Genomic DNA, 23,280 nt, shown 5'->3' on the forward strand with positions numbered 1-23,280 from the left:
AGGGAGCTACAGTTTGAGCAAGATTTCTCTTTAGTGCTCTGAAAAATTGACATGCTGATTGTGAACTGCCTTCATGGAGGAATTCCTGTTGACAAATTCTGGGTTGATATTTTTGCTCCATCGTGATCATTCCTGGCTTATCATGTGTTAATAATGGAGTCCAGTTGTCAGACATTTTGTTGTCCCCTCAGGCCTCCCTGACTGTCCCATGGGCTGCCCTACCCTGGACAGCCTCATAAGCACTTCAGTTCTGTTCCTATTGACTGGTCTCTTCCTAAAGTGACTCTCTAAAGCTGTTTTTAATTGCTTAATTTTTAATTATTATATTGCCCTATGAGTAAACTTGTGTTGCTGTATCTGAAAAAATTAAATTAGCCAACTGTTTGTAGTTCTGATCCTTGTGTTCTCCAGTACTTTCCTCATGGCTTTGAATAAATTTGAGTCAGGTTGTAACTATCAATTGCTATACCAAGTATTAATTTTTTTCTTGTTAAGAGTTATCTGTAACTGGGCGTGCCAGAGCTAAAACTTGGCTTTTTCAATATAGACATACTTGACTTTTCCTAAAGTTATTGATACAGTTGATATTGCACTATAAACAATAGGAGATAGTTTTAGTTTTTAAGGAGATAGCATGTCCATGCCACTGACTTCTTTATGTATGCCAAGCCAATAAAATATTACACAAATAATTTTATAGCAAAAATGCTCTAGGATTAAGTAAACAGGGCAATATTTTCTGTCTTAAGAGAAGATCAGAAGGCCACAGATATGTCTTCTTTGGGCATTCAGTAGTCACAGGAACTTTTAAAGATGGCATGAAATTCCTGCTGTAGAAGCTATATCTTCCAATCAGGTACATGAATCTTTATATTGCTGCCTACTAATATTATTTATTAATATTCATTGTGTCAAACCTTGTTAGGAAATTGTTTTTTCTGGGATTCCTCACATAAAATTATTCAAGTATTTTCATACAATAATATTTTCACTTTAATAAGTTTACTTGCTATTTCACAATATGTAGGCATGATTCAGGGTGTGGAAAATCTCTTACTTACATAAACTATGTTTGCAGTAAGACTTTACACACAGCATGTGAATCCCTGCTGTGTTTGGATACATTCTAAGGAAGCATTTCTAACTTTAATAATATACTGGGATTATGGCTTAAAAGCAGCGGGGAAACAGCTTTTGTGCACTGTAACCTAACAAGCGTGCTACGAATCAACTTTTTGGCAAGAAAACTCCCAATTTGCCCTCTCTCCCAGAAGTTGACCTGGTGGATGAAATAGTAGATGTGTGCATGATTCTAGGCATGCCTTCTCCAAAGATCAACATTTGTACACACTTTAGTCACTTTTATACGCAGTGCTATTGACATTAACCAGGGAGGCCGCTCTGACAGCGCTGGGCTCTAACACCAGCTAAAGAGTTGCTCTGCTCTGCCTGCATGGTTTATCTGAAAGGACTCAACACCAAAATCACACAGCCTAATTGTTTTCAGCCCATAAGGGTTCTCTTCCAGATACAGTGTCCTGTAGGACAATTGAGTGTCCTACTGAAATCAGCATATGTTCAATAGTCAACTCAATTTACTTTACTTTTGTTCTTCTGAAAACATTAGATTGAGCTCTGTAATTTATCAATACATTATATCAAATTTGCTTTCACTTGCACAGCTCTAAAACACTTTTTGTGCTACCTTTGTAATTAGGTTTGATCAGTATCAAGCAAGTCTAAGAGCAGAGCTAAGGCTACCAGCTGATTAAAAAGAACATAGACTTGCTCAGATGAAGCACAGTGGAAAAGGGGAGAAAATTAACAAGGCATATCAGTGAAATAACAAATTTTCAAAGTAAAAGCAAAAATGAAAGGATGCTTTTTTTTTTCCTTCTCTTTAAAAATGGACTTGCAGAGTTTCTCAGGTGCTTGGTCTTGTTTCCATCACGGTGCATGTCTGGGTGAATGAGTTGAATGGGGCCAAGTGTGAATTAGAATTAGGCCTTGTCAGCATGATATTTGCCTTGGTAAAAGAACTTTTCTTTTGACTGATTCTTGTATATAGCCTTGAAATATCAGAATGTGATGTTATTTACTTCATCATATATATAATAGTGTCTTGCTGCTGATGAAGGAGCTTCTGTTTGGGACAAAAGATTCCCGCTGCATCTGAGAGGAGTACTCTGTTCTCTTGCCCATCCTTTTCAGTTTTCCTGAGGGTCACAGTCACATTTTGTCAGTGGGTTGTTGTAGAGTGTATTTTAGCTGAATACTGTAACTGGGGGCCAGTTGTGTTTCACAAGATGAAGTGTTTAAATAGATGACAGTATTCCTGGGACAGCAGGGGAAGCATCCTTTTTCTTTGTACTTGAGAATAGCTTTTGTTTTCATCTGTCTAAGAGCATGGCCCTAGAGCACAGAAGTTACTGTTATTTAGATCATAATTTTGTTTGATTTAATAAAAAAAAGTGTTGCTTTCAGTTGTTGGTTTGGTTTGGCTTGGCTTTTTGAACTAGTTCAAAAATTCACTCTATTTAAGTGATTATGACCAGTATTTTCCAAAATTATTTAATTATGTTTTTCACTTATAGGTGAAATCACCATATTAATTGGAAAACCAAATCACAGATAATGAATCAAAGAATGATATTGTTGTGGTTCTATATTTTGTTGAATTACTGAGGCTTAGAAAAAGTAACTGGTCTCACTGGTAACCACCAAGTGACATCCAGCAAGGTAATAGTCAGGAAAGTAAAGAACCTTCTCTCCCTGCCTGTGGTCCCTGCAGGTCTGGAAGGGAAATATGTGCCCTCTCTATGCTGTGTCGATTCTTTATCTGAATGAAGCAAAAACCTTGTGTTCTTAACATAGCTTTTAGCAGGAGGATTAAAATACTTTAAATCCTGCTTTTGGTAATGAATTAATCTCAGTGAGGTTTTTCATGTCAAATTCTGCAGCATGGCATCCTATTTGAGAATTGTATTGTTGTGTTCCTAAGGACGTGGCCCTGCCCTGGGGATTGCTGTTGCAGTGCTTCTGGTGCTTGGTGTTGGACTGCCACTGCATTGCTGGCTGATGTCACTGGCCCTTCGTGTGTAGTATTTTATGAGTTGGAAAACCAACCTGGAGTTTATAAATACTGCTTAATATTCTGTCAAATCCTTCACTTATGATGTTTATTTTAAAGCTTTTATGCATTCTACAGTATGGTTACCTTTCTCTGACAATTTCCAAAGTTGTGAGATACAGCATGTGTCTAATTTCTTTGTTTGGCAAGACTCAGGAGCATCAGCCTCCAGAACTGTCCTGGTTTTGTTAGACCTGTTTCCTGGCTTTAAGAACTGTGATGGAAGTCAGAGGTGAGGAATTTGTCTATGGATGACAAATGGGATGGGAAGAGAGTAGAGGGGAGGGTGACAAAGAGTTTATTTCCATGTCTTGCAAAGCTCAGGATGACACTTTGCTATGTCTGTTTGCTTTTGTGAAAAACACCTTTGTAATGAAACTGTTGAGGCAGTTGCGTACTGGGGAAATTTGTGTTAGAAACAGAAAGGAACAAGGTATTTACAAACCATCCTGCAGGACAGCACTGGCAGTTTGAAAAGCAGTAGGTCCACGTGACTGGTGCTGGCCCTCCTGTAGGTGTGTAATTGAATTGGCCATGACATAAAGTGGTTCCCTGCATGGCCAGCAGCTGCTGGCACAGCATCCTGGCATGCCTGGCACTCACCTTCACTGTGTGAGGCACCGGCAATGTGTGCATGGCAAAGGCTGAGAGTTGAAAGAGCTGATGGGTAGATATTTGGTGCATATGAATTCCAGCTTTTATCTTTTTTCCCTCATCTCTGTGAATGTGTTTTCTATGTCCACTTAGGCCAGTGACAGAATAAAATTGTTGGAAAGCCACAAAGAGAAAGTTTGAGGATTGTAGTCTTTCCTTTTTACAATCCCATGCTTAATCTAAGGGGAAAACCCCCAAATATTATTTTTATTAAAATAATCTTCACAGAACTGGAGATAACTGAGATTTATGTAGTGTGTAACTTGGTGTAGAGAAAAAAAGGCATTTCCTTAGGAAATGGAAAAAACCCCAACCCTTTCAAAACAACTGGATGGATTCTTACACTGAATGACTTATTATCAAAATGCATCCAGCTTTATTGAATGAATGTAATTGTTTGTTAAACTTTTTAAAAAATTTAATGGTTAATATTTTAATACTAAAGTAAAAGAATCTTTAAATAGATGGATTTCTTCATTTCCTTTTACTCCGTAAAATTCATAAAAGAGCTGTGTGCTAAAACAAGATTAGGTTTTAAAATAAAATAGGTATGAAATTCTTGTGTAGCTACTGATACTTGAAAAAGTCAGGGAAATCCAAAACTCTTGTATTTATCACCAGTATTGTTGCCAAAATGAAGTGCCAACCCTTTAAAGGTAGTAGTACTAACCATGCTAACCTTGACTGCTGGAATGTTGCCAGCTCTTCGTCATCCTGCAGAAATATGTTATACTTGAACTGAGAAAACATGCAATCGTCCCTCCCCCTCCTCATTCCCACAAACTGGAGCAGTATTATGTTAGCCTGAGCTGTACTGAGCCGAATCCAATCTGGAATTAAGAATGCTCCAGGGCATTTTTAATAAACTGTCATTCATTTGAACTCTAACCTCCTTTAATTTGCAGAATCTGGTAGCTCAGATGTATTCTTCAGCCACATTCATTTTTTTCTTTTCTTATCTTGGTGTGAAACACTGCTGATAGCACTTAAAAATGTGAAGCTGCAGTACAAATAGAGTGTGTTCACTGAAAATAGACTCTAAACTAAGAAACAATTACTGTAGTTTAGTTTGCTGGGTTTCTGCCATTCTGAAATGCAAACTTAATTCTAGTGCATATTTTAATAAAATCCTCAAAGTGCCGAGGTCAGTTAAGCTCTTTCTGAAAGTATGAAAAAAAAGGCTTTTATTACAAAATGCAAAGGATAAAATGAGGCCATTGTCTTGCAAAAGAGAAGAAAACCCAGCTAATAACATATTCAGGGCATAGAATATTCCTGAGCTAAGTGCATGCACTGAGGTTCTCACCATAAAGTCTTTCAAAACTTGTGTTCCTGGGAATTCAAACCATGCAGGGTTTGTGATTAGGAGCATTTACACTGAGGGATAGGGCTGGGAAAAGGGAGCAGCTTCCAGGTGGGAACTGCCCCCAGTGCCTCTGCCCCTGCCAGGTGGTGCTGCTGAGCTGGGGCAGGGATTGCCTGAAACCAAAATTTTCATCTCTAATACTGCCGTCAGTGGTTGAAGTTAATTTTCCCTTGTAACATCTCCTATAGCTATATAATTAACATGATGAGAGGATTGTTTGTGCAACTTCAACATTCACATGTTTACATTTGATAGGAATGGATTTAAAAACAGTTTCTTGTGCACATGCCTGCCAGTTGAATTTGGCTGTAGGTGTTAGTAGGACAGTTAACTAGGAAAATGTGCAGCCACAAACTTGGGTCATATTTGAAAAATCAAGGAAGAACTAGCTGGCAAATACTGTGTTGAAAGTGTAAATGCAAATAAAACTTTCAAGTCGACACGTGTTAATGATTTGTGGTTTGAAAAAGTTTTCAGATTTAAGTTTTGAAGTTTTTTTCCCTTTTGTTTTAAACTTTGATCTCTTTTGTCTGGCAGTGTAAGAGTGTGTTACTAATAGACATTAACAAATCCACAGCTTTGCTTTCCACAAGTCTTTAATTCTCTTAAATGTTTTGAAATGTAAATTATGTGATATATGTGATATGAACTTGGGTGAGGATTCAGTCCATCATCAGGTTGGGTACCAAATTGAGAACATGGGAAGGGAGCACAATGATACTAAAAATACAGAAGTTCAAGAATTCTACTTTTTTACATTCTCATTTGCCCAACAAATCTGCAAGTGGGGAGTGTCTTTGTGTTTAAAGATACTGTCTCAAAGCTGGAGTCTGTTTGAATTAATGACTTTCCTGTTCTCACCCTACTACACTTTCCATTAAGCTCTGTTTTCTGGAATTAAGTGATAGGGTGGATGCTCAGCAGAAACTAGATGCAGTTTTTAAAAGGTACAAGGAAAAGCCTAGGAAATAACCCAGAAAACAGTTAGAAATATCCTTTGTTTTAGTAGTTGAGCCTTGTCATTGTTGGAGACAGCATGAGTATATGCTCTTGCACTAAAGCAGAATATAAAGTACTTGGTGTTATGTTAGAAATTGAATCTGTTTTTAAAGAAATATGATCTCTTTCCTTCTGGCCTGTTAATTCTTTTTTTCATGGGATTTAAGTGCAATTCCAACTTTTTTATTTCTTTATTTCCCTCAAGTATATGTTCTCTTTGCTGCTTCTAAGAACATTCACTAGACAGTCATTTTACAAAGGTATCTCAAGTCATCATCTTTCTTCTTGCTTTCTTCAGTGGAATCCTGCATCTGCAGAGTCTCCTGAGTTGCACTCCTTGCTGTTTCATTGATATCACCATTACACTGCTTTTACATTCTGAGTGGAAGGTTGAACATCAGTAGTTTCAATACTGTTGGTAATTCTGATCTGCATTCATATCAGACACGTTCTAGTATTTAATTGATCTGATGTAGAGTGTTTGTTGAGGGGGTGTGGAAGGAGTAATCACTGTCATTAGCAAATGGGCTGTGAGTCCTCATTATAATTCATGACAACTCTATTATCTGTTTGTGTTATTAATTAAACTTTTTATATAGAAGCCCATCTATATTGGAATTGAAACAAAAATGGCTTATAAGCACTGATTGCCTACTAGGAGGCTTTAGAGAACAAGAGTTGAGCATGAGCTTGGGAGAAGTAGCCGCACTGATGATATGAGCACTGTGGAACTTGGTCAGACTTCTCAATTCACAGCAAAATTGAACTCCTTTCAATGCTTTGCATAACATGGACGAAGGGAATATATAACCTTTCTCATTTTATTTTATTTCATTTAGAGGTTCTCCCTGAGGTGTTTTCTAGTTTATAAAATAATAATATTTGGACAAAGGAGGTGAGAAAGAGCATACAGGAAATAGGACATTAATTATTCAAATCATTGTCTCATTTAAAAAACCTATTTCACTTTATGTGAACTGTATCATTTGTTATACTGGTTACTGGAGGCCATTCATGGAAGATGCTTCACCCCACAAATAAAACTTCTGCTGCCAGACAGGTGCCATTATATTGTCTCAATTTTTAAAATTTTTCCATGACATTTCTCCAGGACAAAATGGGATCATCCCAACTTTGCTACACTTCATGCTTCAGAGCTTCTCACAGTATATCAGGAGGAAAAGAACTTGATTGTTATTAGGGCAGTTACAGACCTTTAAACTTCAGGATGACAGAATAATTTGATTAGAAGGGATCACTAGAGGCAATGCGCTATAAACCTGTACTCAGAGCAGAAATAACTTCCAAGTTGGATCAGACTCTTCAGGCTTCATTCAATCAAAATCTTAAAATACTCAAGGACTGGAGAGTTTAGAATTTTCCTGGGCAACCTGTTTTGCAAAGGTGGGCATTCTTCATGAAAAATGTTGGACTTTCATTAACACTTTTATATCAAAACATGCATCTATAGCTAAATTTAAAATTTCTGAAATAACTTCTATAATGAGTTACCACCACCCTGAATTTAAATAATAAAAATGGTGCAGGACATATTTATAAATTGTATCTGTATGTGGCAGTGGCCCAGGTTAAATAGGTTTCTGGTGTTAGCTCTATTTTGTATAAATATTGTTTATTGCTAATGGATTCACAGAAACTTTGAGGGTTTTTTTTTTTGGTTCTGAAACACTACTGTCAGTTTTTAAAACAGTTATGATGGAAAGCGATTTGAGCAGCCATTTATAGAAAATAATTCCTTTAGTGTGTTTTTCCCCTCCCTGTTTTTATATGAATTTAATATTTTCTTCTGGTAAAGAACATGGAGTTGAAAATGTCCTCTCTCTCAGGTAGAAGAGCTGATGAATGCACTGGAGAAAACCAGACAAGAATTAGATTCTACCAAAGCCCGTCTTGCCTCAACACAGCAGTCTTTGGCTGAAAAAGAAGCACATCTGGCTAACCTGAGAATAGAGCGAAGGAAACAGCTTGAAGAAATTCTAGAAATGAAGTAAGTATCTTGATTTCTCTAATTTCTAGGGGAAAAAAGGAAAATAACTGCTTTTGCCATAGGATAAAGTTTTGATGAGTTTCTTTTGGTGTTAGTTTTTTGTTATTTCTCTGCATATATTTAAGTCTCAATCTAAAAACTTTTAATAGTTTTGAGACATTTAAATTCCTTTGAAAGCATAGAAGTCCAAAAGTCTTCATTTTAGAAGTACTCAACATTTTTTGTAAGTTGTCCTTTGTTGCATGCAAGTAAAACTATCAGTACTATATAAGTTCTATGAGAAACTGAAAATATAAAGCCCCATCTCTCAGTGGGAATGCAGTGCTGGAATCTCTGCCAGTGTCACATGCAAGGGAAGGGAGTTATTAATTTTCTATTGATGGTGCAAAGCTTATTGCTTTGAATTGGTTAAAAACACCCCAAAACTAGCAATGAATTTCTGCATACACTTTACCCCTGTGAATATGTTTAGAATGAAAAAGGAAGAGACACATATAATTTAAATTGAGCTTCCTCCATGCAAAGAAAAATAAGTCTTTATAATTATGGGACATAAAAGCACTGAAATGATCTTTAAAATTTGCAAAAAAGGGTGAACCTGCTATGACTTGGCTAGGCTGATAATTATGTAGTTAACATTCGACAAAGAAAATTCACAGTTGCAATTTTGAAACAGTTTTTTTGAGTGTGGAAGCCATATATAACTTCGGGTCAGTTTTTACAGTTGTCCTTGATTTTAAAGGAAGGGAAATAATCAGAAAGAATGGTTTTCATAATGTTATTGTAAATAAGGCAAAGTGGAAATGGAGTCACATAGTCAGCAAGGTTTTATAAAAGTGGATTTTAAGAATGTCTGCCAGGTTATACAGGTGCAGAAATTCAATGTAATGGAAGCACAAATATTTCCAGAGTTATCTAAAGAATTTCTGGTTTTGACTTTGAGATCTACATCCATACAGAAAAATGGAATTAGAATTAGAATACTATGTGGCATTACATTTTATAATAGATACATTTAAAAAGATTTTTTAAAGCATTAAGTTATATGTACTTATTAATTGTCCCATCATAACTCAGAGGCTCAGTTCCCATTATCTATTTTCTGTATAGTGGTTTGGTCTGTTTCCTCAAGTGCCTTCTCTTTTGTCCTAATCGTAAGATTTTTATTCTTTAAAAATCATAATTAATAATTGCTCAAAAAAAAAATAGAGGAAAAAATCTCTAATTCAGTTCACGTGACTTTTAAAATTTGGTACACAAAACCTCACAGAACAATCTGGAAAACAAAATTGGCAAAAACTGGTGATGTAGAAATTGTTTTGACAAAAGCTGTTCTATTTTATGAATGGAGGGCTGGGTGAGTGGTATTAGTGAAAGACTCAGTAGCAAAGAGCCTATTTGTTTTTTAAGGTAACTTATTAATTGGAAGCATTGACCAATAATTTCTATTTGTTGTTTAAAAAAATCAATATCCAGTGATTACAGTTTTTGGCTATGAGTTTCCAGTTGAATAGGCATGAAGTGTGTGTTTAAGAACGTTCATGATGATTTCCTGTGCTTCTGTTATGATCAAGTTCCAACCATAACTCTGCATTCTGGGCCCATTTGACTGTCATTGCCAAGATGCATCTTAATTTACTGGCCACAATCAGTTTTCAGTTTTAGAAAACTTCTTCAATTGTCATTTCTTGTCCCCATATAAATTTGGTTATTTACGAAAGATTAGAATAAAAATGGAGAGCAACCTTGTCTTGCTCATATCTGGTTGGTTTTTATGAACTGTAAACAAGATAAGTACTCATTAAATGAAAGGTAGTTTGATAAAATCAGTTATTTCTTAACTTGATGCCAATTTGTGAAAAAAATAAGGTTTATTTTAAAGAGTTTGAAAGTATAAGTTTTAAGAAGAAGTTGCAGTTGCATGTTAATTTCCAAATATTTTTTTTTTAATGTCTATTAAAAATATTACTCTATTAGTTCTGGAGGAAATATTTTTGCTATGGTCATATTATTATAGCAGTGCACACATAACTCATACTGACATTAATGGAAGTTATGCATACATGTTAACAGTAAAATGCAGCATGTGTTCAAATCCATCATTTTGTCTAATTGTCTTGTTGCTTTGTGTTCTTTCTGTGTCTGAGCATAAAGCAAAAATCAATGCGCTTTTTATTTTTTAGGAAATGATACTTCAAAAAAATCTGTTACATAGTGTGACAATATCCATGGCAATGTTTTTTTTAAGAAATGTATTTATCATCCACAGAAATATTTCCGTTGGCCTGAGCTTTAATTATGGTAGTTAGAAATATATCCGAAGACTGCTTTTTCCAGACATTGTTTTTGTTTTCTGAGAGTCCTCAGGAGGTTGTGCTCCTACTTGTGAACTTCACAAGGCTTGCCTAGAAAAGCTTATTCATTTTGTAACATGAAGAGGTTGAGGGTAGGAGAAGTTTCAGTGCTGTGATGTGGTGGAGGTTTGTCAGATGTTACAGAAATGCCATATTTGTGGAGCATACTTTCATGACCACAGTGCTTTCATACAGATCTCCTTTCCTGTGTGGTGGTTCCTTCCAAAACTCATAAACCTGCTTGTAACAAAATTAGGTAGCTGTATAGATAGATAAATGAGTATTTACATAATATTAAAATTGCCTTTCATATATATGTATGTGAAATAAATGTCTGCCCTCATGGAAAGTGGGTTTTGCTCCATGGGACAGATTATCTTTTTAGAAATGGTTGAAATTATTTTCCCTTTGGAAGATATAAAGTTTGACCTGGAGAGCCAAAAGTCATAAAAGAAAGTCTAATGACATGTGGTTGAAAAGATATAAAAATGATTGTCACTCTTTTTGTAAGTTCAAGTTTTAAACTATATGCATTTTATCTTCAACTGCAACCTCTAAAGTTAAAAAGAAAATACAAAACTCTAACACCCAAGCGCTCCCCTAACTTTATCAAAATTAAGTATTTTCTCGGTTGAAAATCTTTAAATTAACTTTCTGTGATGTTTACTCTATTTATTATGTACAAGGTTAGAAAATATTTCATTGTGGTTTTGCATTAATTTGATCTTTCAGTGACTTAGTTACATGTGGCAAGCACTGCACTCAGTGAGTGGCCATGTGATTCATCCCCCAAAAGACAGCGCTTCATGTTTTGACCTGAAGATCTGACAAGTCTTAATTTTTGAGATTTAGTTGTTAATTACTGAGTATTTCCTCTGTTAACTCCGCATACTCACTGCTCTGAAGCTTTCGGAATTCTTGCCAAGAGTTTGAAAGGCAATTTCCTTGCCTTAAATAGAGTTCATGCCATCACCTGTGGGTATTGCTAAATCAGTTTTGTTGGAATTGACTTTGCCCTGAAATTCACTACAAATTTCCAGAAGAAAATCTATTTTCCCTTATGTGAAATAAATTGGATGGTTAGTAATGAAGCATTAAAGACCTCCTAAGAAAAACCCTCCTACTAGTTATTTTATTCAGTAACAAAAACAGAACATTACTGTGCTGTCCAAAAAATATACTTTAAATTAGATTTTGCAGTAAACTTTCCTACAGTGACAGTATAAAATTAAACATGGTGACCATACTTAAAGGAAGGGATTTCTTTCACTGAAAATAATAGAAGGAAATTGCTTATCTTTGGTTTTCAATAGATGTATTCCTTTAAAAGCACCTGTGTATAGTCAGGGATGAAATAGTTATGGGAAGAAGGGGATAAAATATTTTTTCCACCAAGGATTCAGTCCCAGCAGCTGCCACTCTGGGCTCAAGTGCTGAACACACAGTGCCCTTCGCTGCTGGGGCAGTGCTTCAGTGCTCTGCCAGAGAAGGAGAGGGCACTTGCATTTGCCACTAGATGCCAGTCTTGGGTGCAGGACCGTGGTTTGGGTAGGAGCAGCTCCACGGGGCGAGGAGGGAGCTTGTCCTGCTGGGAGGAGAATGTGCTTTGTCCCCTTGTCTGTCACCAGGCCTGACTGGTGCCCTCCTGCCTTGCAGAGCAAGAGCTTCAGGCATGGAAAAGCACACAAATGGCTTCAAGTGGACTTTTCAGGATATTGCAGGGATGAAGAGGGTCTTTGAATGGATTCTGGAAGTCAGGGGTCACAGCCTAAGGGGGAAGACTGTGTAAAATGTAAAACTAAAAAGTCAGAATTTGTACAGAAGTCAAAATGCTTTATGAAGTACTTGTGGCACAAGTATAAGAAAGTTTACCATCCATCTGGTTTTCTGCAGACATACCCCTTTTTTCCATCTATAAATTTTACTGGAGTAGAAGTTGGGGATTTCACATCTGTGTAGCAGCTCAGCAGGAGTTTCAGCTCTGACAAGAGCCCTTGGATGTCCAGAGAATCTATCTAGATGTGTTTCCAGCACCTGGACAAATCAGCTCATGTCCCTGCCTTACATTATCCGATTACTCTTTCCATCCATCACCGTCTGAAACTGACACCTGGGGAGGGAACTCAACATGTTTGCCTTTATTTATGTCCTAATTGCTCAACTCTAAGAGGTTCTGACACCCACAGGAGAGTGGTTTCTTCCTCTTTGCTGTGGGTACAGCAATAGTGAAAAGGGCTTCTGATATCTGTGTGAGTAGTAAATCCAGTGCGTCTGGAATGTTTCAGAGTAATTATGTATGCAATTCACCTGTTCAGGGCAAGCACAGGCCAGAGGCATGACACTTATTGACAGAGAAATCCCTGATGAAATTGCAGGGACTCTACTTGCATGTAGTCCTTACATTAATTTCCTTTTTTTTGTTTCTTCCATACAACATGAAGGAGGAGGAAAGGAATATTGCAAGGTAGGAGAAATTGGCAAAGTGATTTAGGGTTGGAACTGCTCTTTGAAATGTGTGGAACTCGCTTCTTTAAACCACTTTAAAGGATCCCTTCCCTACAGACCTGCCTGCTTTCTCTGTTACAGCCAGGCAGAACATTCCTTTTCCAAAAGAAAAGCAGGAAGGTAGATAATCAGTTCTCTTCCCTATACTAGAACCTGAGGTGTTTCACTAAAACACCTAAAACTAAAAGGTGTTGCTTAGTTTATGCTCCTTTTGAAATGCTGGTACATTCTAAAAACAGCCAGGACAAACCTTGGTTATAGTTCTAGGCTGAATGAGCAGTAGTGGATACATGCCATTAAATGAGTCTCTTTGAAGTTTAAGCAAACACAAGGGTCAGATTTCTTATATTATTAATAAAGTATTATCTTGAAAGAAGAATTTTTTTTCTACTTTTCCAGCTGTATTTCAACTTATAGAGAAGGATATCTATGATTATTTCTCTAACGTGAATTCTTTAACATTTCTTTACTCAATAGGTTGGATAACAATGTGTATAAATAGCTGTAAAGAAAAAATAATTTTCAGGAAGAAATGTAATTTTAAAAAATAATTTTATTAGAAAGATTATTTTGACTTGTTGCAGCTGTGGTATTGTAGACTATAAATATGTTCAGATAGCAAGTTGATTGTCTCAAATTGTACCATTTCAAATGCAGAACACTAGACTGTTTTTTAGTAACCTGTGCACTGCTTCAATTTAATTGTAGGATTCATGCTGAGAGTGTAGAGAGTCATATCCCAAGTTAAATACAAACAAACCAGCAGGATGTTGATACAACTGTGACTTCCATAGGAAGTAGTTAGAATGGTAATGTGGTCTCCTAACTTGGGTGGAAAGTCTCTTGTGACTGTTTTTGCCCCACAGACCTGTAACACAGCATGCCTTGACTAACATTTCTGACACCAACTTGCAAACACCATAAAGATTAGAGAAGGCCAAATGAAGGCTTTGTTCTCTGGAACAGAAGCTTTCTTGACTAAAATGAAAAGATGTTTTTCTTTTGTAAACAACGAAGGGGCTCTAAGCAATAAAATGTTTCTCTCTGTGAGAAAAGAATGAGTGAGCTGTTAACTTGTCAGTGCTTCTCTTAAAGACATCTCAGTGCCACCAAGTTCCTACTTATGTTCTGATGTTCAGATTAAAGGATAGTATACTTTGATTTTATTCTGTAAGATTCAAAATTTTAGAAATTTCATCAGCATGGGAAACAAATTTATTTTCTTAATTTTATTCTTTTTAAGGTCATAATTTACTTTCAAAATAGGTTTTCACCTGCTATTGAAGATTAGTAAGGTCAGTTTAGGATTTCTACAGACTCTAGTATGAGAGGCTATGTTTTGTCTACTTTAATATCAATATTCAGATAAAGGAAGCTGCATCTTCTCCCATTTTTTCTTGTCCCCTTTAGACAGTGGGAGAGGGCAGTAGCAACCTTTTCCAAGTGTTTCCAGGGAGACCATGTCTTCCTCTCTTTTATGGAAAGGTAGTAGTGCTTATGTCACAGAGGCATTGTCTGATGGGAAACCAGGAGTTCACACATATTCCAGACAATGCATTAAGCATGCTTTTCTGAGCTAGAAAACAAGTCTGGCTTGTTTTCTTCATTTCATAAGGATTTTGTCTCTAGTTGTACAAGTGATCTTTCAGGTTCCTTTGATCCACATGATTTGAGGCACCTGCCAGGCAGAAGGAGAATTTGGTGGTCATTCCCAATCTATATCCTAGGAGTGCACTTGGCTTTCCAGTTTTGTTGCCATTGTTCTTTACCCATTCTGGGTACCTTGCTTGAATGGAAAATTAGCATTCAGTACTCCAGCAAACATTTTATATTGGAAATTCTACAATACTTATCCAATTTTCCAAAATAAAGTATTTTACAATACTTTTCTTTTGGTTTAGTGCTTGCCACAGGACCTGAATGATAAAGAGAGCAAGGGGATCCTGCAGCTGCTTTATGAGGGGGGTACTTAAAAGACTTGTGAGTCTGGGGAGGGTAAGGCAGGGGGAAGAGGAGGATATGTTTGAAGTTTGAAGACTCAGAAAGGAAGGCATAAACTCTGTGTAGAGTTTAGCCAGATCTCCCAGCATGAGGAGTATCAGGCACTTGCTGAAGTGAATCAATGATTGATTTGAAGGGGAGAAGTTCTGCTTTGTGGAGTGGTTGCTTGGTGACCTTCTGGAGCTTGCTTCCACAGAGACATCAGCTGATCCCAAAATGGGTTAGACAAATTCATAGACAAGAGTTGACACTTCATGGACTTCTTTATTGGTTGTTGTTCTTGGCGTGTCTTCCTAAAATTTATTTTTGATCTGTAGTATCAGCTCTTTCCTCCCACATTGCTCACTTTCACTCAAACACACATAGTGATAAGATCATTTTGAACCCCTTTTAATTATAATTTTTAAGACCCAGTTATGTTGAGTCCACTAATAGAATATGAAAAAATCAATGGCCGTGCTTTGAATGGCCTTTGTGTCTTCTGTTGCTCTATGGTGGATAAGTGGATTTACAAGATGATGTAAGTGACAAAATGATTGGTTTAAAGTGCAGGTTATAAGTGAGATATGACAGTTACATGACATTCTCTAGTGATTTAACCACTTAGAAGACAGCCAGGATTAACAGTGTTTCAGGTTTACAGGTGTTTCAGACTGCTTGAAGGATGTGGAGATGCAGAGTATTCTAGCCTTCTGTAATGTGAATGAAAATGTGAGGAAACAATCATTACCTTTAATTCTCTCATTATTTTATTTTTCCTTTTAAATCATTCTCTTTAAATTAAAATGCTTTTCTGTTTTTTATATTTAAGTACATTAGGGGTTAAAATTTTCTAAATTTGTTATTTTTATCTGAATTTAAATTACTGAGCAGTTTAGCAATCTTCTAGATAAAGAAGAAAAAGTTAATATGCTACCTAGTAAGTATTAAACACTTTTTGTATGGTTTGTATTGCATAATTTCTTTATTTGCAATGCTAGAAAGTATAAGGAATAGAAAATATGGTACCCTGCAATTAGTGATCTTGACAAAGCTGTATATACTATATTTTAAACTGACCTTAAAAATACTTTTCTTAGGTAAAACAATAATGATGGTAAAAATTATTAGATAGGATGGCATTTGTTTGGAAGTTCAGCCAGCATGGGAATGTAGAGGCCTCCACCTCTGATAATACACTCAAAAGAGCAAATGGCTCAAAAGTCAGAAAGGAAGGAGTAGGAGGCTGAAAGTAAAAAAAAAAAAAAGAAAGAAAAAGTTAGGCTTCTGTTTCATGGATTTTTTTTAAAGCTGACTGAATTACGCCCTTGTCTACTGAAACCCTCTTAGTGTAATTCCCATTGGCCTCCGTGACACCTAGGGCAGCACTGATCAACTGCAGGCTCCTATAGTCCTAACCTCGGCCAGCTCAGTATGATTCTAGCAGATGTTTCTGCATTCAAAATATGATGGGTCAGGGTTTTGGGTTTTTTTTTCCCTTTTTTAAGTGGCAAATCTTGCATACTTGAGACGCAGGCCATGCAATTCAATGATAGGAATTATGAGCTGAAGGTGTCCCCAGTGGGATAATGCTGAACTTAATGTAAACTCACATCTTTGAAGATGGAGAAGCAAAGAAATTTTAAAGGCTTGGATCATTTAAACTAAACTGGTGGATTATTCTTTAATATTGTAAAAAATGCAAAATAGAAAATGGGCTTAGAAATGCATGTTTTCTGTTAGAAGGAAAAGGTCTTATAAGATCAGGAGAGAACAGAGTCAGAAGCAATCAAACAGGAGCAGTTTTCCTATCAGCAGAAGGGAAAGGTTTGATCAGCTTTCTCTGTCTTCTCATTACTCCTAAGGTGCTGCAGAGTAAATCTACTGCTCCCTTCTTCCTGTGCTTCCTTTGTCCTCCCCATGGCCCCAGCAAATCAAGTACTTCTCTCTGTGCTGTGAAAAACCATCTAAATTCCCATTCTTTATTTCTCTCTAGTTGTGTTCTCTTGTGTAGTAAGTGCAAGGTGTGCTTGAAGTTTTGTGCTCTCTTGTCCAAGAGGGTTCACTGATAGTTCTTCTCTTGTGCTTTGTAAGGTGTGAGCTCACAGGGCACAGGGCCTGCAAGACCATAAGTAACTTTTACTCTTTTACCGGTGTCACTCTATATGTTGAATGAGAATTTATCCTCCTAGAGGTCTGTACCACTATCCTGAAATGAGTAAAAAATTTGCCTTTTGGAGGAGAAGACGTGCTTGTGGTGGTGGTGTTTGTGCCCTCCCACTGGACTGTGTCTAGATTACTGATTGTGACCCTGACCAGACTGATTCATCCCCTTTATCAATACAGAGCCAGGTATTACGGGTTCCCATCCATCCTAACTGTAATAAACAAGATAATAATAAAAGCATGCATGATGTTATGACTGTCAACACTATCTGAACAATGTGAATACAGAAACATTGCAGCAAAAAGAAAATTTTTCAAATACAATTGGTAAAACATGACCTAGCACACAAAAATGTCCTAAAGCACTACTTTTTCAAGGAACAAGGAACCTCTCCTTCCAATGCGATGTTGCTGTTTAGCAGAGACTAACAGATCATGAATTATGTGATGACAGTGAAAATCAGGATGAGCTCATCTCAATTTTCTCTGATTGTGAGCAAAGCTAAGTCCATGCTGCTGTGCAGTGTATCAAGGTATCTCAGCAAAGAAAACCCCTGTTTAAGAAAGTACATTATGTAAGTCTGTGCTAAGTCCTGTAGTCAAGCTGTTTTGTTCAGCATAAACATCACCTTAAAAGGACACCTTGGCTTGCTTCCTTGGGGTCAAGTGGCTTCCACTGAATAGAAAAACTTTTCAGGGTGAAACAAAAGCTGGGTGACAGTACAAACTTGCACAGAAAATCTTTAGTGAAAGATTTTATGGTTGTTGGTAAATAGAAATGTTACTTTTGTAGAGGAGCTTGCATAATTTTAGTAGGAGTACTATGCATATTGTGTTACATTTTAGTACTAAAAGTTTTATTGGGGGATGCAAATGAAAGGTTTGATATATTTTTCCCCTCATATTTAATAATGATTTTCTTGAAACCCATCTAGTTTCAGATTTGTAAATGTGCAGATGCTGAAGAGGAAATGATGATTTATTGGCTTAGATTAGAAATGTAAAATACTTTTTTGTGGTTAAACTCTTCCCAGTTTCTAACCACTCCTACCTCAAACATGTAGTTTATCATTGTTGCATTCAGCTCTGACCAAAATTAGGCCACACAGGACTCTGATGATGACCATATTGCTAAAATCATTCCAGTTATGATGGATTATTCTTCTCTGCTTCCCAACAAACTTCTTGCATAGTTTGAAAACCAGCTTCCATGATTCTCACCTCCTAGGTGGGAGGGTGAACTGTAGATTGGTCTAGCAGAGACAGTCATTAAATGTGCTACTTTGTTCTTTTGATTTCCAACCTCCTTGCCTTTATTATGGCTAGGGAGCAGAGATAGGTACTGAGTAGAAAATGCCAAAGAAGGGTTTTTTGTGTGAAGGGACTTTGTGGTTGTGGTCATCTGTCTGCATGTTATGGCCAACTGTGTCCCAGAGGCTGGTTAAGAACAGTTGATAGGGAGAGCTTTTAAACTAAAAGGAGCATTTACTCCCATTCTAAAAGCCCCCAAGTTCAGAATACTGTCATTTTTTAACTTGTGAATTATTTTCTATGAGCTGGACAACTTCATCCATCTCTTCCATGCCTACCTTGAGAAGTTCCCTGTATGGTCAGTAAATAAAAGTTAAGCAATTGATGTCTATGAGGTTTAAAGGAGCTGGTGTTGGGGCTAGTTTGAATTCAGTAGCAAAAAGCAGGGATTATTACCGAACACCTAGAGAGCAGCAGCCCAAGAAGGAGGGTAATCATCATCTAACATCCAGCAACCTGATACCCTCTTAGCAGAGTGGAAAATACTCTGACATTCATGAGCTTAAAGGAAAAGTTTTAGTTCCTAATGAAAAATGTTTAAACTTGCAGCAGGCATGAAACAAACCTGGCTGCTTTCCAGTTTTGTTTTGGGTGCCCATTACCCTCTGTGCCCACCTGGATTATTTTGTCAACAGATACCCACTGCTCTCTTATAAAAGTACTACAAGGGTCCAATCAGGAAGAAAATTTACCTACAGGATTTTCACAATTCTATTAAGAAATAGAATTTATATTTTTTTCTCTCAGAATAATCTCCCTTCAACGCTTCAATACTGTAATGTTTTGTTTAGTCTAATGTAGGTTTTTGGTCATATCTAGTCTAAAAATGAATCTAATTAACAGATGACTTGAGGAAATCCCTCCTGTAATTTAGTAAGTAAATTAATAGGGGATATCAGTATCTGACAGCCAAGTTCCACTTAAGGTTAATGTAACTATTACCTCATTAGTACAAGTTTCCACTTTTCAAATAAAACCTTTATTGATTTAAATATGTATTTAACGAAGGACTAGATGAACTTTTTTGAAATTGGCTTTGTGAAATTATGCTGCTTTTATTGATACTGACTAGCTTTATAAATGTTTATCCTAATTATGTTTTATTGTGATTAAAAAAGATTGCAGATACTTTGCCATTTTTGTAAAGTGAGCTGTTGGAGCATTTTTTTTTGTTCAAGAGGAGGGTAGGGTATGGAGAATAGTCCAGCTCCAGAGAGGAGGCCCCTCACAGGCCATATGAATCCACTTACATGTAAATTGCTTGTCTGTATGAATTAAGGTGAAGGTTATGAAAGAACTGCATTTCTGTGTTTATTGTAGGATTTTTGACAGTCTCTTTCCTCTTTCAAGTAAATTTGGCTTAAGTCCACAGTCAGTACAGTTTTAAGTAAACTCCTCTTTTGTTACATTAACAAGGTTATAACATCACTGAGGCAGATTTCCAGCTGCATGAATTGAGGCCTGAGCATGCAGAGTAAGGGGATAATTAAAACCTTAGGGTGAGTGAGTTAAACTACCAGCTAAAATTGGATAAAAGGCTAATTGTCCATAGCAACATAGTGAGTGTTTCTAAATATCTGTGAAATAAAGATAAATATTTGCGGCCTTTTAATTCCTTTTTAAATGCTCAGATTCAGATTATATTTTAGGGCATAACAAAAATCAAGAGAAAGTAAATAGAAGGCCAAAGAATTATTTTCCAGGTATTGTTTTATTTTAGTTATTAATTGAAAAACAGTATCCTTTTGAAGACTTCAAAAAGTCAGTGAAATTCTGACTTTCTTTGCAGTTCAGGAAGCATTTTTGTGTAGGAAGTATGAGCCTCACTGTGTGATACTGTATATCAGAATGGACTGGTCGGTGCTTTGTCAAAATTTGTCATATCTCTCTTTCCTTCCTCCTTTTTTTCATTATTGAGAGTGGAGTTACATACCTTTGGTGACCCTCAAGAAGATGACATAGAGTCAGGCAAGATGATACATTACCACAAAGTTAAAAAAACAGAATGGGTTGTAATGGCAGCTTGTACTGAGCTAAATGAATTGTGAAGGCCCATTTGTTATTCATTAGGAGAAGCAGAGCAGATACTGTTCTGCCTTCATAGGGAGCCTTTAAACTTAAGGTCATTTTACACTAGTACCCTTGTGGCATGGACAGCATTTAATACATTTTTAACAGCTTTTACATTTCCATGGTTTGCAGCACTGCTTGTTGAATAATTTCTCTAATGAAGGTGTTTTAAAGTAGTTTAGAGTTACTTTGGGGGAAAAACAGGGAAAAAAAGAAATAATTGGGTTGATGAAGTGACTTTATATACTAAAGAGCTAAGCAGGCAGAACATATTGCTGTGAAGCAATGCATGCTGATTCCCCCTGCTGCAGACGTGCAGCCCTGGGGAGCTGTGCTTTTTTGTTGTTGTTGATTTTGTTTGGGGAGAACTGTTTTTTTAAATGTAAGTACAATTAAAGGTGTTTTTTTCACAGTAATCATTTCTCTGGGGAAGGAAGGTCTGAAGATAAAAATTTAGGCATCTTTTTGAGCTATTTCTGAGTTGCTCAGGAATCTGATGGAGAACATGCAACATTTTGGCATTTTTTTGGGGAAGTGTGCACAAAGTCTATCATAACCCTTGATAGGTACCAATTACAAATACTCTGAGAATAATTTTTTCAAAAGCACTGAAGGAAGTAATCATTTCACAACCTCACATTTTACTTCAGGTAATAGCCTTTCATATTTACTAACTTCAAATTATGTTGTGGATTTAGCTGTCAAGAGCCAAATTACGGTGACTTTATTTCTGTTAAATGTATGAGAATACAAATGGTGTACTGAATTTCAATAATTGTTTACAAAGAAACCTGATTAAGAAAATGCTAATTTAAATGTAAGATGGTCTTTCTTCCTAAAACCAGTTCATCCTTTATTTTCTTTAGATTAACAGCATTCATCCTTTGCACCATTGCAGGTGATTGCACTGTAATATTTAAATTGATTTTACTTTTTGTGAGGATAAATTCTGATAAAGTGCATGTGGAACACAATCAGCATTTGAGAAGGAACAATTACTTATTCTTTTGGAGTAGAACTACTTTTTTTCCTGAGTTTTTGACCAATACGTATTTTAACATTGAAAGTCTATCCATCTTTAGAAAATAGCAAGCTTTATAATTATAAATGCAACCATGACTGCTTTTATTTAAGAAAAGTTGCAGCAGTATTACTGACTTTTCCTCTAAGAGAAATATTTGTCTTCTTTTACCTTTTCACTAGCTCCACACAGTTGTTGGTGGTTTGTGAATTAAAGCTGTTTTAATGAAAACTGCTTTAATCTCTCTAAGGTTTTACAAGTTCTTCACACATTTGAAAATACAGACTGGCAATATATGTTCATTAAACATATCAAGAGTAGTTTGGTTTTGTCAGAAAATGAACCCCATCCTTTTATTTATTCTAAATTTCTCAAAATGCAGTGGAGGGACTGTTATCATTCTGTGTCCGTGTGATACCCTAGAAAGGCACAGTGCCACTAATTTGTTAAAGTATGTAGAGTGAATATAAAGAATTCTGTGAAGGCTAGACATACTTACCCTAGGAATTCTAAACTGGACTATGATATGAATTCAATTTAATTTTTATTTCACCCTAAATACATGTAATTAGTGTAGTCATCCAGCATTGCCTGAAACTGTTTATTTTTCATTTATGACACCTTACAACTTTATTGTCATGGTTTTAACTTATTTGTCAGAAATGTAATATAAAGAACATCCCTATAAAAGCAGAGTTCAATATTAACTACTTGTGACACTTTGATGTTGTCCCTTTAGCACAGAGCTGTCCCCTAAGTTGAGGATTTTACCAGTAGCTCCCAATTCTGGAGTTAGTTCTGGTGTAATCCTGACTCAAACCCCTCTCGGGTTGCCATTGCTTGGGCGTCTTGTAACATCTTCAGATGGATTCTGTAGCAGCTGTGATCAATGAAACACAAAGCAGCCAAAAAATTTCCTGTGTGCCTCCAGAATGTTCTCTGCATCCTGTGTCATTAGGATGGTCCCTGTGTCAACTGGGGCTTTCCCAGAAAAATTCCAGTTATTTGTTCTGCCACTCGAAAGTGATGCTTTTAGTCACATGCTTTGACTCAGCAGAAGTTCCATAGTTTGAACAGGTTAAAAAGCCACAACAAACCAAAGCAAATGAAGCAATAATGATCTCTTGAACACTGGCACACAGTTCACAGCAAGGACTATTGAATCAAATAGAGACACCAGGAGGAGAAAAATCTTTTCGACAAAGGTTGTTCATATTAACATCCTGTTGCAGTGAATCTTTTGAGACCTTCAGAATTAAATTAATATTCACTAAAATAAGACACTTGTAACAGTCTACACTAAATTTGTCTCAGCTGATCTGCAGTTATCTTTGAGTTTGCCTTCTATAAGTAGTGTAAGAAGAGTTTGCTTGTGGAAGTGTTCAGTGACCCACTAAATTTTTAGCTTGTTTTAAATAGTGTGACTGTATGTATGTGTGCATCCTTGACTGAAATTTGATTATAAAAATTGTCCTCCCCAGTCTCTGGAAAGGCATGTAAAAACCCCAGACACAGGTGATAGCCAGGCCAACTTTTATAAGAAACAGCTTTTTTCCTACTCTGCATTTTTTAGAAGAAGCAGGTTTTGAGATAATAGACATGTACCTATGGTGGCTTATTTTCTTTGATCCTGTGTGAGTCAGCCCTATGAGTGATCCAGTGCATCCGGGCAGAATGACAGTTTTACCTCTTGTTCAGAATAAAGTGGCTCCTTTT

General features: G+C 36.5%; 1 protein-coding gene across 2 annotated transcripts in view; it reads left to right on the forward strand.

Annotated features, from left to right (window-relative positions):
• The window catches only part of ERC2 (ELKS/RAB6-interacting/CAST family member 2), a 406,178-nt gene that overhangs the window by 201,816 nt on the left and 181,082 nt on the right, over positions 1-23,280 (forward strand). For both annotated transcript variants that reach the window (XM_064723899.1, XM_064723900.1), the window contains one exon: positions 7,997-8,157. In XM_064723899.1, coding sequence (XP_064579969.1) covers positions 7,997-8,157 — 161 coding nt within the window. The remainder of the gene's footprint in view (positions 1-7,996; positions 8,158-23,280) is intronic.

The sequence above is a fragment of the Zonotrichia leucophrys genome, chromosome 12 (genome assembly GCF_028769735.1).
Source record: "Zonotrichia leucophrys gambelii isolate GWCS_2022_RI chromosome 12, RI_Zleu_2.0, whole genome shotgun sequence".
NCBI lineage: Eukaryota > Metazoa > Chordata > Aves > Passeriformes > Passerellidae > Zonotrichia > Zonotrichia leucophrys.